At 37.9% G+C, this 16271-nt stretch overlaps 2 protein-coding genes across 4 annotated transcripts in view; one reads left to right on the top strand and one right to left on the bottom strand.

The window, feature by feature from the left end:
- Positions 1-4103: 4103 nt before the first annotated feature.
- SERPINA10 (serpin family A member 10) overlaps positions 4104-16271 on the top strand; it is a 28375-nt gene continuing 16207 nt past the window's right edge. The window contains exons 1-5 of one of the 2 annotated variants that reach the window (XM_059474792.1): positions 4104-4165; positions 6496-7256; positions 8216-8489; positions 9187-9334; positions 11828-12025. In XM_059474792.1, coding sequence (XP_059330775.1) covers positions 6536-7256; positions 8216-8489; positions 9187-9334; positions 11828-12019 — 1335 coding nt within the window. In that variant the 5' untranslated portion in view covers positions 4104-4165; positions 6496-6535 and the 3' untranslated portion in view covers positions 12020-12025. Of the gene's footprint in view, positions 4166-6495; positions 7257-8215; positions 8490-9186; positions 9335-11827; positions 12039-16271 lie in introns of those variants that run through there. The other variant, XM_059474790.1, reaches the window with a different exon arrangement.
- PPP4R4 (protein phosphatase 4 regulatory subunit 4) overlaps positions 14449-16271 on the bottom strand; it is a 57720-nt gene continuing 55897 nt past the window's right edge. For both annotated transcript variants that reach the window (XM_059474788.1, XM_059474789.1), the window contains one exon: positions 14449-15560. In XM_059474788.1, coding sequence (XP_059330771.1) covers positions 15536-15560 — 25 coding nt within the window. In that variant the 3' untranslated portion in view covers positions 14449-15535. The remainder of the gene's footprint in view (positions 15561-16271) is intronic.

Raw genomic sequence — 16271 nt, 5'->3', positions numbered from 1 at the left:
CTAGAGCTTTGCAATACTTGCAGGTAAAAATGGAGGATAAATAAACAATGGTGAATTCAAATTTTTCATTGCTGCAAGCGAGAAAATCACAGGGAACAAGGCTAGGCTAACTTTAAAAGGTTATTTACTCAGTTTACTGGAAAAAAACAGGGTTTGTGCTACTTCCATCATACATCATGAATGATTGCCTCTTTTTACCTCTTACTGAAAATTGATAGTACCTCTCTGGACACGGTGTTACAATGTTTCATCATTTTTGCATTTCCTATAAAAGATTCCACAGTAAGATGTGTTATTAACATACAATTATACTTTCATTTGTGTGTTCAAGGACAGTTAGACAGCCCTTGACTGTGAAGTTGAAAGCATCATGGAAATACTTCTGCCCTATTTATGAGCTACTGCAGCTTTGGTGCTTTGTCCAGCTTGTACAGCAGTACACCCATCCCACCCCAGGTGACAGGCAGGAATAAGTGCCTTCCAAAGAGGCTCTCACTACAGCAGTCCTGTCACATGAACAGTGGCACAGTTGTACAAAAGGGCTCAAGCTTATAAACAGTGTAGGCCTGGAGCCATAGTTGCATCCTGATGATTTCAATTATTGTTGTGCGTTCTTGGAGTGGGAGAAGCAGCAGTCACCTTGATGAGTCAGCTCATTGACAAACTAAGTGTGTTCAGAAGACTGTATTAGGAGCTGTTTTATAACTGTTGGAGCATGTTAGTTTATGTGTTATGAGTAATTTCACAGTGAGACTTCAGAAGAAGTACAGATCCCTGCAAATCATCCCTGCAAGTCATCCATTCCCTGCACTATTCCTGGGATTTTGTTTAGTCTAAGAAACGTGGAAGAGGTTAGATCACATTCAGCCTAAATATTTTCCTGAACTGACACTTTTTACTTTCTCATCACTCTCCAGTATGGTCAGTATTTCTGACTGATTTCACCTAGATCCCTCAAGACAATTGTAAATGCCCTGTGTCTGCCCTTGAGAACCAAATGTGCAGCCATTAGCTGGGGACGGAAATCTGCAGGGTCTTGACAGAAATGTATCTGTTTAGTTACTACCTTGTTTGAGCAAGGCAAGAAATTCAGTTCCAAAAATCTCCCACTGGGAAGCTGGTACAGATACAAGTAATTAAACCACCTGTCTCCTTCCTGGAACCTGCTCTCACTAGTGCAATCATGCCCACCATATCTCATAGCCCACTTTGAATCTCAGCTGTGGTTGAGTTACAAACTGCTAAAATGGGTCATGGAATGTGGAACAGGGGCATTACTTAGTGCAGAACTATTGCTGCTCCAAGGAGATCATAACTGGGAGGAATCAGACTCAGCACAGGGAACCTAAAGCCCCCAAGACCCCATATTAGGATGACGGGTTTCTTCATGGTCACAGAAGGTTTCCTAAAACTGACTGAGGAAATTAGGTAAGAGGAAAAGCAGCCATTGAAATAGAGGTGTTGCCAGTCCCACAAAACTGCAAAAGGAAGAATTCTGTCTATAGCAGAAACTCTCTGACTATTTGGAACAAGCAGCTGAATCTGCCTCTGCAGTATCTACCCCCAGGTACTCAGGAGTCACAGGGCTATGTGAAACAGATTGGTGAGAACCTGAACTACATCATCACTGCCAAGTTTTTCAGAGTTGCATATGCATCCAAAAACAGTTGTCTATTAGAGAACAGACCGTCTTTAGCTCAACTGCTGCCCAGCCTCAGCACTGGCACAAGCTCCCAGCAGAGACACAATTGGGCAGCAGTGCACTTGTATTGGCCTTGCTTATTCTGGTTTTAGAGGTGGTTCTGTCCTGATGAACTGTGGAAAAGTGCAATTTGAAAGAGTCCCACACTACCAATCCTCTCCCAGTAAATCACTCTGAACATGTATAGTTTGGCAGAGTGTTACCCATATGTTGTGTGGAGTTTAACTGCTCATAAAGCTCTGTTGAATCCAAAGGGCAACTGACAATATAAATAGGAGTTGGTGGGAGGAATATGTTACTCCTGATAGTGCATGGTGGATACACTCAGCAAGGTGTTACCTGGCATAAAAAACTAGCTAGGGCTTTGTGAGTAACTATAGAGAAAGACAATTTTCTCAGATCTCTGTACACAGCCAATACATCTCATAACAGACTCCTATTTCCTCTGGGAAAAACAGGATTGATATGGGCTTTGTGGTCCAGCAAAGATTTAGCCTAGAGATTCAAAGAATAAGATTTCTTCAAGCCCCTCTTTTCAGTACCATACCACCTATAAACAATCTTAATATTTTGAATATTAAACATCAATATTGAGTCTCTTATCTTCCAGCAGTGACCACATGTGTCAGCATCGTGGTGCAAGGAGGAAGAGCTACTCTCATTGCAAATAACTGCTGATTTTGCTGAGCACAAAGGCCAGGATCTGTGTCCATCAGGTTTTCCTTGTATTTTCCTTTGGGCCACAACCACAGCACCACAGTCTCCCAAAGACACACAGATTCAGAGGCACACCACAGTAATGCAGCTTTGTTCAACCATATCAGATGCAAGTTTCTTCCATGCGATGAGAGGACATTTGAATTTCAAATCCAACTGAATTAACCACAAATACATATAGACTAGGAAGTAGGAAAAAAAAGTCCAGTCACATGGAGAACAGAAGTTCTGAAGTCACAGGGGCATCCATCCACAGTAGAGCTTTTTCATGTTTAGGGACTAGACTGCCTGACATTACAGGGTCTTCAGTTTGTAACCCCATCTTATTTTCCCATATTCTGTAATACAACGCCTACACTGGGGACCTATTATGACTGGTATTGCTTCTAAAAGGAAGAATATTTTAAATTATTTTAAACAAAATGTAATTTAAGAAGCTAGAGCCTGTGACCTCTCTGTTGAATGCCTTAAGAGCATAAACCCCACAACTGCCCTCCAGTATGGTATCCTTGCAACAAGGATACAAATCTGCTTAAACAACAGAGGGGCTACATTCAGTTCTTAAGCCCTTCCTAATGAAATCTTGCATCTTGTAAGCAAACACTCTTATAGAAGCAATACTCATCAGCAATAAACAAAAGTCTTTTTAAAATTGAGTCCTGGATGCCCTAATTCTTAATGGGCTTTCTACAATGTCTAATACATCCATTTAGACTGCATATTATATTTATTTTTTTCAATTCAGTGAGAAATTAGACTAGTACCCTTATTTCACATTTTAAAGCCAAATGATTTTTCTTTTACAATCCAAATCAAAATTCAGTGTTCTATTTCATTTGGGAGTATTTTTGAAAACTGTTTAGGACCACGAGGGGAAGATAGGGAATTCCATGTGTATGTTTTATCTGGAATTAGGCCAATAATCAAAATAGTGAAGAGTTTAGACCATCCCATGCTAGAGAAATTGTTGAATGAGCTATATGTCTTAAAGAATGTGCCCTGCCCAACTAATAAGGCTCAAGACTCAAATCTGTTCAAGCAAGACCAACTGAAAATTGTTAAAAATTATTGATGCCTCCCATAGCTCTGTATAAGTTTTGCATGGATATCAGCTTGGCCCACTTTGTATTTTATGGGAGAACATCCCTCAGTGGTTATCAGGCATTGATGTTGGCAGACTGATACATCACCAAATACCTGGCACGCTCTTCAAAGAGGGAGTGGAGCCCTGGCCTTTCCTCTCAAAGCACGGCCAAATTGCAGGGCAAGGATGTTGGTAACACCCCTACCAATGTTCTGGACCTTCTCCCTCTCTCCCTCCCTCGTGCTCCCCCTGCCTTGGTGAATATTGACATTTTCTTTTACGTAAGGGGATAATTTAAACCAGATTGGATACTCTACTGAGTAGCACAGATCCTGTCTTAAAAATAATTCTTATGGGCTAATGGATATGGGGGGCCACATCCTGATAGGGTGCTGAAGGGCTAAATGCAAAGAATTTATTGTTCTCTTCTTTCTCATTTAAGACAGAACATATTTACTGGAATATAACCCTCCCTTATTATGCCATTTATAGGAAACACATAATCAGTGTTTATAAAGCAGTTAATTTATAACAGACAAAACCAGATTATCTGTCTTTGGAAGAGTAAATATTTGTTCAAAAACTTCTAAATGGGACAGACATCTTCATCTCATTTTTAAACATAACTGATTGAGTAACGTAACAGAAGAGCTACCTAATAGGTAAGATAAAATTTATATGAAGCATTTAGATTGTAAAGGAAATATTATTATATCTTATATATATATATAATACAATGTTATACATTTATCAATGATTCTCTAGATGTGATGCTTTAAATGGTTGTAGACCTTAATCAGCTTCTAATGGATTTTTCTCTTGCTCTAATGCCTTCAGAAGAAAAAAGCATTTGCACAAGAAGCTTCTTTCTTTGATATTGATATTACTAAAAATAAATATTTCTTTAAATGGAAGTAATATTCACTTTGCTCTAACACACATTTATTAATGAACTGTCTGCTCTCCAAATAAACTGAGTTGTCTGAAATTAGCAATAAGCTTCACTTGGATCTAAAAATACAAGTCTATAATGTACATAAATTCTACTTTATTATTCCCAGAACTGTTTTTGAGAGAACTGTTTTTGAGAACTCCCAGAACTGTTTTTGAGAACATGTCCTCTAGTTCTAGAGGACATGCTCTATTTCTATCAGTAAAGGTGAATGATACAGATCCTTTAATGTTAACTTTAAATGTTTGCAATCTCAGATGGTTACTTAGTGCAATTGCAAGGTTTTTATTCCCATGTTCATTGCACCCAAATCAGCAGCAGATGTGTTTGTGTTTGCCTGAGGATTCAGGGATCTTTTTTTGAGTGTTGAATAGTTTAGGATAAACCTGTAAACAAGAGCTTCTGCGTTTGTCCTGCCCTTTCTGTCCAAAACCTCTCTGTGTTGGGAAGGCAGAGCCCTATGGAAGGCAGCTCAGCACTTTGCCCAGCCAGTCCCTTCACATCTCCTGGGGAAAACTGGTGGCCACTTGAGCCAAGTCCTGTTCCAGATCTCCCAGAGAGAAGCAACAGTGATGTCTGCCAGATGTAACACTGTGTGCAGGAATTGCACCCTGCCTAGAAAAGATGAGGAAGGGCTTGTGCTCTGCAATACTTGGTGAGCAGTTAGGCCTGATGCTAACTGTATTTAGAGGGATGAATTGATGCTGCAGCGATTGAATATGATCAAAAGCAAAATTTTCCAGTCCCTGCCTCTTTGCTAGAGCTGACTCTGCAGTCCAAGGATGCTTCTTCAAAGCAGGGATGATTCCCAGAGGAAAGAACCTCCTTCTTTGCTGCCAGGGCAGGTGTAGCACTGCGGCAGGAACAGGACCCCTGTGCCTGTGCTACTTCCCACAGAAGTGGGTCACTACGCAAGCAGAGGGAATGCTCAGCAGTTACTGCACTAGCTCTGAACTGCACTGCTTCAGCCTGCCAGGGGACAGTGAGTGTCCCAGCACTCCAGATGTCGCAGGCACCGCTTTGACCAGCAAGGCAGGAACTGAAGTCAAGTCATCCCCTTCCCTACTCCAGTCCTGAAAATCCAGACACTGGGAATCTCTTTAGAAATAAATCAAGAGTTAATGGAAATAAAAATAAATAAAAAAAATATTCACAACATATTTGCTGCATATTTTGCTCTGTTCTCTGCCATGCACTCGAGAGCAGGCATAACATTCATTGAATTCACTGCCTCCCGATTAAGTCATGACAGCCCATCTGTGCTGCAGCAAGTACAGAACGTGACCTATTATCTCCAAAGAAAATAGCACACCACCTGACTGCCAAAAGCACCTCGTGACTTGGCACCCAAATGTCTCAGTACTCACATCAACATACCTTTTCAGGACTAACTCCCACAGCCTGAATCAGCCAACTGTGAAATTCAGCTGAACTCTGAATAAACCAGATAAAACCAGCTTTCCCATATGCCAAATCACAAATTATACAGTGACCGTAATTTGCTGTTACAGATCCTTAGCTTAAAAGGAGTAGTTAACGATTGCCACGTGATTCTAGACTGTTGAATCACTTACTACTTTAATGATGGGCCATATAATCCATCTTTTAATCTCATTTATCCCTTTGCCCACTGCTATACAAAAGGAATTTGTGCAGGTTTGGTGGTCTTGAACATCCCATTTAATTTATAATGGGAAAATGCATCTCCAAAGATTGTAGCCATTCAAAAATTTTCCATGAGGTGCAATTCAACATTGCTGTATGGGAGAGAATTCATATATTGCTTTGTGGAAACATGGATGATAATCATATTTGCACTATATGCAAAGTGCATTTCATTTGCAAATTTACACAATGTTTGATGCTAAGGTTTGCCTTGGGTGTCCTGTAAGATCTGCCTGGTCATCTCTAAACATTTTGTTGGCCAGGTTTGGAGTATATACCCTGAAGATGCAGAAAGACCACTACATCTTTTACCCTTTGCATTGTGAATGGAAGAACAAACTAAAAAGTCATTTTGTTGCCTTTCTTTTTTTCTAGGAAAAAACCAATTCTAAATAGTTCATTATTGGATGTCAACATGAAAACAGTAATCTATATACTTCTCTTAAGTGAAATATGTTTTGAATTCATCCAGGCTGATATCAAACCTAAATTTCCAACAGAGGAAAAAGAGAGTAATTTCTTGGAAAGAAATAACATCAGTATTTCCAAAGAGTGGTATCATCACAAAAATATCTCTAAGCCTTTTGAACACCAAGGTTTTGAAGACCAAGGTCTTGAAGATTTCACTCTTCACAACTTCACTGAAAAGACCACAAATTTTGGATTTAACCTCTACAGAAAAATTGCAATGACACATGATAACAATGTAATCATCTCTCCATTTTCTGTGTCAGCTCTCATGAGTGTCTATATGATGGCAACCAAAGAAGAAACACACAGACAAATTGTAAAAGGTCTAAACCTCCATGATGTGAAGGACAGAGTGGATAGCCAACATTTACCAGCTTTGTTTAAACAACTGACAGGTAACATCACAATGAATGAAGAATTTCTCCTCATGCGAGGTGTTCTTTCTTTTATTCAAAAGGACTTCAAACTCAAGGAGTCTTTCCTGAATTTATCTAAGCAGTACTTTGATATGGAATTCCTGAAAGTAGACTTTGAAAACTTAACACAGGCAAAACTTTTCATCAATCAAAAAATTAACAAAATGACAAAAGGAAAAATCCCAAAACTTTTTGAAGAGCTGGACCGCCATAACAGAGTGGTGCTTGTGGACTACATTTTCTTTAAAGGTAATTGCTGGTTTTATTATGCAGAATAATTATTTATTAGGAGAATCAAGACTCTAACTTCAGCTACATTAGGGGGAGTTTAAATGAATTTAGATGTTCTATTTTCTCTATGTCTTTATCTAAGATTACTTTTTTCTATTAAGCTCATATAATAGGAAATTATTTTTTATGATAGGAAACCACAATTTTTCTATGCTATCTTCCATAAAATAGAGTCTCAAAGAGAACAAAAAGCCCTGTATCAGGCTATCTCAGTCTATCTCCCAGTTATCCCTCTTTATGACAGAAAACAATGTTTTATTTTAATTCACCCATTAAAATGAAAAAGTCTTAATCATAATAGTCTTAAATGCTGAATACTGGGCATAAAATCATGCACTGATTTAACATAGTATACAAAATCATTGAAACAAAAATAATTTCCCTATTTTCATCAAGAATCATCTGTCCCATAGGAACCCAAGAATCCCATTATATTACCTTACAGGGGGAGGGAAAGAAATACCAGAGATGGTCAGAAACCATTCCATGGAGAAGTCAGTGAATCCCCATCCAAAATATTGGATAATAAATTAAATAAGGGATATTGAACAGCTGGTAGACAATTTCAGAGAAGGTTGCATGTTACAAAAGGTCAGATGCTCACCAGCCATTGATAAAACAAAGATAACATAAATTCTGAACTTGAGTGGCAACTAACCAACCTTAGAAAAATATTTCCCTTCTTTCTGTGCAAATGAAGCAGTTTATTTTGTAGATTACTTTGGGGTTTTTTCTGTAAAAAAATTTATATACAATAAACATAAAATATACTGAAATTGTCATCCACTTATCCCAGACACAACTGACAGCCACTTCAGCTAGATACAGAAAATACCCTATAGGTTTTTTAACTTTTTAGAATATTTTTCTGAACAAATCTAAACACACATAATGATTTCATTTCTTTCTTTCCTCAGGCAAGTGGGTCTATCCATTTAATTCCAAATTCACGGAAATTGAGACTTTCCACATAAACAAATACAGAAGCGTACAGGTACCCATGATGTTCAAGTCAGATAAAATTAATTCCACTTTTGATGAGAACTTAAGATGCACTGTGATAAAGATACCTTACAAAGGGAATGCCCACATGCTGATTGTTATCCCAGAAAAAGAGGGAGACTACATTTCAATTGAAGACCATTTGACTGCAGAGCTTGTGGAATCCTGGCTTGGAAGCATGAAATCCAGGTATTGCTTTGACACCCGTGGGCCCCTAATGTCTTTGATGTCCACTGCAGAAAAGCAACAAAGCCCAGCAAAGATTAGCTGGTCTTCCTTACCCTTTTCCCACGGTAGCATCTCTGTGGCAAGAGCTATCTACAGAGTAGAGGTCCTTTAATGGTCTATCCACAGCCCAAGTGGCATGTGAAAGTTTTTACTCAGAGGCGACAAAACTTCAGCTCATCTCAGTTAAAAATGTCTCTGTGAGAGAAGGCATGAGTCTTTCCATATTCTTCCTTAGGTCTCCTCTCTCCTTAAATTTAGTACTGCCAAACAAAACCCACTATAAATCTAGACATTTATTAAACATTTCCTACCTGGGGAAACCCAGAGGAATTGATAAATTTGAATATAAAAAGGTAAACCCAAATGATTCCTGTGAAATATAGTTCCCGAAGTGAAAATTCTTTTCACCAGTCCATAAATTAGTGTGTTGCCCTGGTATCAGGGCACTGTGACTGTTGGTGGAAGTATTTATACTGAAAAGAAAATGATTTGTAGCATCACTGGCATCTAACAGGTTAGAAATTACTTTCTGCAACCTAAATGCCAGCAGAGACTCTCCAGTTTTTGTCCCTTCTTTTTCTGTGTAAAGCTTAATTCCTGAGTAGTGTGCATTTCAGCAGTCAAGTGACTGTTTGCATTAATTTATTTTTTTTAACAGAAAAGTGGATATTTCATTTCCAAAGTTTAAACTAGAGCAAAAATACAAAATGAAGAAACTGCTTCAAAGTCTTGGAATTAAAAAGCTTTTTACACGTTCAGCAGATCTTAGTCATCTGACAGATCACGAATATGTAGCGGTTTCACAGGTAAGCCCACTAAAATTATTTGTTGTTTGGATTATAATAGTATATAAACAGCCCAGCCAAGATGGTCAGATAAATTTATGGGGACACTAATAGCAAAGTACCTCATCAGCCAGGTATGTGCAATCTACACATCTTAATCAGGATGGATCCCACTTCAAGTATGAGGTGTGTAAGGGAAAGAGGCAGTGACATCTCATAGGTGCTCAGCACCTCCCAGAGCTAACCCATCACAGGAGAAAAGCTCTGCCTCAAGAGGAATATGGTTGGCAGAGAATGGGCACAATTTCACAAAAACTGTGAACAAGAAAGACAATATAAATGAGAGTCAAATGGTAAAATCCAGGGCAAGGAAGGAAATTCAAGGAAAGAACTCCTCATACGCATTCCAGAGACAGTTATACTTCTCAAAAAATAAAGAACCTTAGAAAGTTTAAATAATAAGATCTCAAAAAGGTAACAGTGAAGAAGAGAAGTCAAGGCACTCCTGTTTTTCCCTTTATATACCACGGAAAAGAAAAAACACGATCTCACAGGCAAGGATTGGCACAATATAGTTGCACTCCAACCCATACAGATGTTCCACCTTGTATGCTGAAACTTTCAAAGAACCTTTAGACAGGTAAAGGCAAGGGCACTGAATGGCCAAGAAGGCAGGAACACAGCCCCGTGGAAAAAGAGGAGCAGGAGGAGATACTTTATGCCACTGTTTAAGGGAGAGCAAATATGAAATTCAAAAGACTGATGGAAAACAGAGGCAGAACAAGAAGCAGTAGAGAATGGAAGACAAAGGACTTGTCAATCACATCAATATCAAGAAGGAATAGGTCTATGTGACCAGAGATATCTTATGAAAAACAAACAGCTAGTCTATAAAAAGGACAACTTGCTGATAATAGAAAATTAAAATGCATGGTCAAAGAAAGGAGATGAAAGACAAAACACAGAGATACTTGTGCCCACAAGAATGGAGTGTGTGGAATGAGATGGAAAACAACGAATTCTAATACAAATTCATACATTACAGTAAAAGTTTAAAAAAATTACTGAAACAAGATGAATTATAAACAAGATCCAAATAAAATTACTCTGGCACAGGATTTAAAAATGTAGCTTTATAAATTTATGTAAGAAAATTGTAGCATGCAACTGCTCCTGGTTGTGGAGGGTTGTATGGCAGAGACAATCCAGAACCACAACTCCAGGAGAGGCTTCCCAGAATCACAGAATGGTTAATGTGGGAAGGAACCTCTGGAGGTTACCTGGTCCAACTCCTCTGCTCAGGCAAGGTCACCTCGAGCAGTTGCTGAGGTCCATGTCCAAACAGCTTTTGAATATCTCCAAAGAGGAGGAATTCAGTGTGCCAGTGCTCAGTCAGCCTCACATGAAAAAGCATTTCCTGGGGTTCAGAGGGATCCTCCTCTGTTCAAACCTCCTGTGTTTCACTTGGTGCCCACTGCCTCTGGTCCTGTCACTGGGCACCACTGATGAGCCTGACTGCACCTTCTTTGCACCCTCCCTTTGGGTATTTGTAACCTATGAGAAAGAATCCTTCTGGTGCTGCTCCTACAAGTCTCCCTACACCATATAGAAGCCTTTGTGCTTAGCCAATTAACAGGGTGGGATAATAAACACTTCTATACAAGTTTCAAAAACTCTCATGCTTGATCTAAAGGTTTTCAAATTTGCAGTGGCTTGAAAAAAAAACCTTTCTGAGAAGATCTAACATGCTAAGAATAAATATTTAATGGATAAAATTGCAGAGATTTTCAGTTTGGTATGAACTATTTCACTGTTGGGAAATATAATGGCAATCTGCAGCACTTTTGTCCCTTCCTCTTGATCATGTAACTTTCATGCTGATTCTCAGCAGTTAACTATTGTGTTATCAAAAAAATCACACTTTAACAGGAACTGCTAACTGATATTAGAAGCAATATGTGCATCAGCTACAGAGTGCCAGAGGAGCATCCTGTCCCTGGGAATTGTGAAAGACAAAAATATTATTTAAAAATATGTAGCAGAAACCTCAACACTGGTGAAGTCCTTCAACTGTTTTCACATAAGTAATTCCTAGAATTGGGAGTTTAGGAGCTGTAAATCCACTCAATGACCAGGCAGTTCACCAGTACAGACACTAACACAGCAGAAGCACTCACAGGTATAAGCAGCCTGAAAGAATAAAATGGAAAAAATGAAAAAATGAAAAATCAGATTCTGCCAGGCTGCAATTTCAGTGAGAGTGGAAAATATTCTAACTAATCCAGGACTGTACCTCATTGCTCTACATATTTAGATAGACTACCAAATTTGTACATTTGGTAGTCTGTGCTACCAAATGTACAAAATAGAAATATGCAGGAGAAAAAACAAAGATTAACTGCTCATTTTAGTCCTTCACAGAAGCCTACTTCAACTGAATGCCTTCAGCTGGAAAAATACTCTTTAGGTTAGTATTTACTTCTGTCACATAGTTATTTCTGCCTTGCACTTCAGGTTGTCCAAAATGCAGTTATTGAAGTGGATGAGGAAGGAACTGAGGCTGCAGCAGCAAGTGGCTCAGAAATAACTGCATTCACAGTGCCTCCTGTCATCAAAGTAGACCGGCCATTCCTTTTCATGATTTTTGAAGAAACTTTTAAAACATTACTGTTCATTGGCAGGGTGGTTGATCCAACAGAAATGTGAATAAAGGTAATTGTTTCTATTCCTTGGTATGTAAGAGGCTTTATTTTTAATAATTTATTTTATAATAAAAAGACAATTAAATGCGAAATGTGAAAATCTGTTCTGTCTCTCCTAGCTAGCACCAGGTCATCCTAGCAATATTTTATTAATGCCACAAAACAAGCTAAATTCATTAAGGCTGAAAGCAACAAAAATGTGTCTTGTAAAATCTACCTTTGGTAAAAGAAAACCCAACAACCACAGAAGAAATTTCTAAAATCAGCATTTTAGTGATAAATCTGAATAAAAAGCCCCTTTCAAATGCCAAAATATTCAGGAAGCTCATTCCCAAACACTGCAGATTCCTCAATGTTTTCTTCTGTTACAAAGAGACTGAAGAGCCCAATGACCTCAATGTTAGCAGAATTTTGCCAGTTATACAAACAGAAGCAGTATCAAGTCCTAAAAGAGAATTTGCAACCTTTGCCTAGAGATCTTTATTTTATTACTGTAGAAAAGAAGTCTATCATGAAGTCTGCCTTGTGAGTGTGACGTCTTTCAAAACATTTATGCAGACTATCAAATCACCTCATTTTCTCAGAGTACACGATGTGCATTAAAAATATTCTTTGAATTTAAAAAAAATTTGTTCTGAAGAATAACTTAGGTATTCTGATTTTTAAAAATCTGGCCTATCCTGTTTCATAGCACAAAGCTAGCCCTCTCCTAACCCCAGAATTTCTGCCTGTAATATCATCTAGACACCAGGGTGAACTTTGTAACAGGACTCTGTAACTGAAATAAGGTAGACTTTGGTAGGAAAAAAACGTACCTCCATTGGAGTGTAATAAATCTAGTCACAGAGTTGATCCTAAAATCCAAAGGTGTTGCTATGATGTTTCAGAAAAATATTTCAGAAATATTTCCAGAAAAATATTTCCATGATCTAACAATTTCCTTTATTTGAGTAGAGCAGTGCATCCAACAGAATGACAAGATCTTAACATTTAATAGATTTTAATTAGCAGAGTCCTATCTATAAAGTACAAAACAATGCAAAAAGACACTTTTAGGTTTATGTAAATAACAGATGTCAGCATTATTCTGCTTGCTCATACAATCTTCACAAAATAATTGCCCAAAAAGGAGCAGAAGACTTTTCAAAATCATTTGGCAAGGAACTTCACAGGTGTCTATCAGTAAACACAAGATACCTCTGTTAGAGAAGATACAAAAGATACCTTATAGGATAAAACTGGTAAATCTCTAAAAATCACCTCAGTCACCATTTGGTGTCTGCCCACAAGAGCCCAGACACTGATGTACCCCACTCACCAAAGGACTTAGGAGGCAGGCTCTGCTATCTGACTACACTATGAAGGTGCATCTAACCTAGCTCCAGACTGCATTTAATGTATCCAGAAAGAGAATCACTCCTGCCACTTGTCTAAATGAAAAACAACAAATGCCACTGCACAGTTGACCTTCTGCTGTTATTCCAGCAGGTATAAACAGTGCTCTGAAGGGCTCAAATGCATTGGTGCTGTTTAACAGAACTAACCCAGAAGTAAGTGGCCCCTAAAAAGACTGCTTGGATGGAGGTCTGCAGTGCAAAGGAGTGATGAAAGTATGCACAAGACACCAGAGGTATTGCACAAGGAAAATGACCAGTCCAAAAATGTCTAAACAGAGCATTTCAAGATTACATTGAAAGAATTTCAGGTTATTGAGTAGAGCACATGTTATCAGCATTAAATAAGTCAGTTTAAAATGACAGACAGTGACAGCCAAGAAGGAACAAAAGACAGACTGCTTACAGAACTCATTACCTGCTTATTAAGGGGAGAAAGAGCTTTAATTTTCTGCACTTACTGGTTGTTCTGCATTGCTCTGCAAGGCATGAAAAGAGCAAACACAGTGCTGAGTCCTGCTCTAGAGCTGACTACTGATGATCTGAGTTTGGTGCTGCCAAAGGTTACACTGAGAACAGCCTGGGTCTCCTGTGGCCCACGGGGCAGCAGCTGTAGCTGGCACCTGCGCCAGCTGTGCCTGGGGAACTGGGGGTGTCTGCTTGCATCAGTGCAGAAGCCAGGAGGAGCCAGCCCAGGTCATCTGCACACCTCTATCAATACTTAATGTTAAACATCATAAACTCAAAGAAGCTTTTAAAGAAATCTGTGATTTACAGGATCCTATCCCAGGCTGCAGAACAAACTGAAAAATTAAGTATTTCCAGAGAACCCAAATAATGCCTGTTGACTTAAGACAGAGAATACTGCTAAATCTAACTGAGGTGTAGGAAGCTTAAGCATTCAGATAGTGCTTAATCCAAAGAAACATTCTGTACTTCACACAAGACAGCACACACCCAGCATTATTAGTATTTTAAATAAATACCCTCCATAGGTAAGTGCTTTTATTAATTTTAATTATAAAAGATGCCCTGAGAATTTTTCTTTCAAGAACATGCATGTACAGCATTGTCCTAGGTTTTATTTTGAGTAAATCATCATTCATGTTTTTACATTATAAAAAGTAACCACACTCACATATGCATACACAGACCAGATTATCTTTATCATACACCAATAAATTTTAAAAAGCATATATTTCTGATATCAATATATTTATGCTGCCTCCATTTTGAAAGAGAAGCTGACAATAGCTTCATAATCTCCCTCAAGTATTGGCATAAATAGAACTCTTCAAAATATGATTGCATGTTTTTCCACATAAATTTTGATAGAAACATTAGCATTAATACAAACAAATGCAGATGACATCACTGAACCATGACAGCTTGCAATAGCAGCTGATTAAAAATTAGATTCATTATTATAAATTATTAAAGTGAAAATACAATTTGAAATACTAAAATTAAAACAAGTATTTTTACAACAAAACTTATGAAATACAGCTTTTTTTTACATCATCTGGAGACATTTGCTTTTAGATTGCTTTGAAACTCACACAGGATTTTTATGAACTTAGCACTTGTAAAAACATTAATTCCAAATTCACAGCACAATGCTTCAAAAGTCTATGGTTTTTTTTTATAATGGTTCTGGACTTTGGTCTTAAATTAGGTTTGCAGATTCTTTAAAATGTGGGATTCCTTTTTCATATTCATAACAATTCCTTCTATTTCTTCCTTAAAATATGGGAACTAATGGTTGCTAAAATTGTAAAGAAGCCAATTAAATAATGTGCATTCTAAATCCAAGACTTCAAACTATAAAGGCCTAACTGAAGAAAACAAAATCTTCTCCTTAGCTGCAGCGGTTAAGAGCACATAGCTGAAGTTATAGTTCATATAATTTCACTACGATGTTAGAATTCTGCAACCATTACATTGTTTATCAGAACATATTTTACAGCTTGGAATTTTATATAAAAGATTTATTTTAAATTTTTAACATTGCAGGATGCATTTTATTCAGTTCAGGCATTAGAGAGTCCCATCTGCTGCTCCCACCTTATGCCACCAGAACGTTGCTTCCTCCAGTCTCTGGTTCCCTCATTTTTCTGTCAGGTGATCTAGGAGTTTGATTTTCTGTTTTTTCTTCATATAAAAGAAGAAACACACATAATATGTTGTTACTATATTACTAAATTGCATAACATATTAAACTGCTATTGTGCAGAACATTTTAACATAGCTCTTAGCTGCTGTACTTTAAAAATTTTGAGCTGTTCTACTGCACGCAGTGAAAAAGCCAAATGGATATATTCTGAGGGCATTCTTCTCAAGAAGGGTGAAGTTCTCCATTGAGGTGTCCAGAGAAGTTCTTGTAGAGATGCATCTGAGTGAGATGATTAAGGTGGCACAAGCAGTCTATTAATGGCTACTTTTGGCTATGCCAAAAGTCTGGCACATTGCACTGTGATTTCTAGCTGTTCTGTTGACCACAAGGTCATTTAGGTAATTTCTGGATTTTTCATGCCTTAATTTTTTAATCTTTAGATATACTGTTTTCAGTTTCAAAGAGTTGTAGATGTCAATTAAAAACAATTTGTATCAGACAGAAATATTTCCAAGATGGGTGTAACTTTTAGAACTCTTGGAAAAACTAATTTGCATCAATATTTTACACTGTCATTTACAAATAACACAATATATTGTTCTGTTTCACTGCTTTAAAACTGCATATATGATATGATAATATATCAGTGCCAGGATACCTAGTAGCTCCATCATAGAAATGAGACACAAAACACAAGCCAGTCCCACTGGAACTGGGAACTTTCAGCATCTTAAATGCCATGATGAAAA

The sequence above is a fragment of the Ammospiza nelsoni genome, chromosome 6 (genome assembly GCF_027579445.1).
Source record: "Ammospiza nelsoni isolate bAmmNel1 chromosome 6, bAmmNel1.pri, whole genome shotgun sequence".
Taxonomy (NCBI): domain Eukaryota; kingdom Metazoa; phylum Chordata; class Aves; order Passeriformes; family Passerellidae; genus Ammospiza; species Ammospiza nelsoni.
The sequence above is the reverse complement of the archived record's forward strand: the minus strand, read 5'-3'. Positions and strand labels throughout refer to the sequence as shown.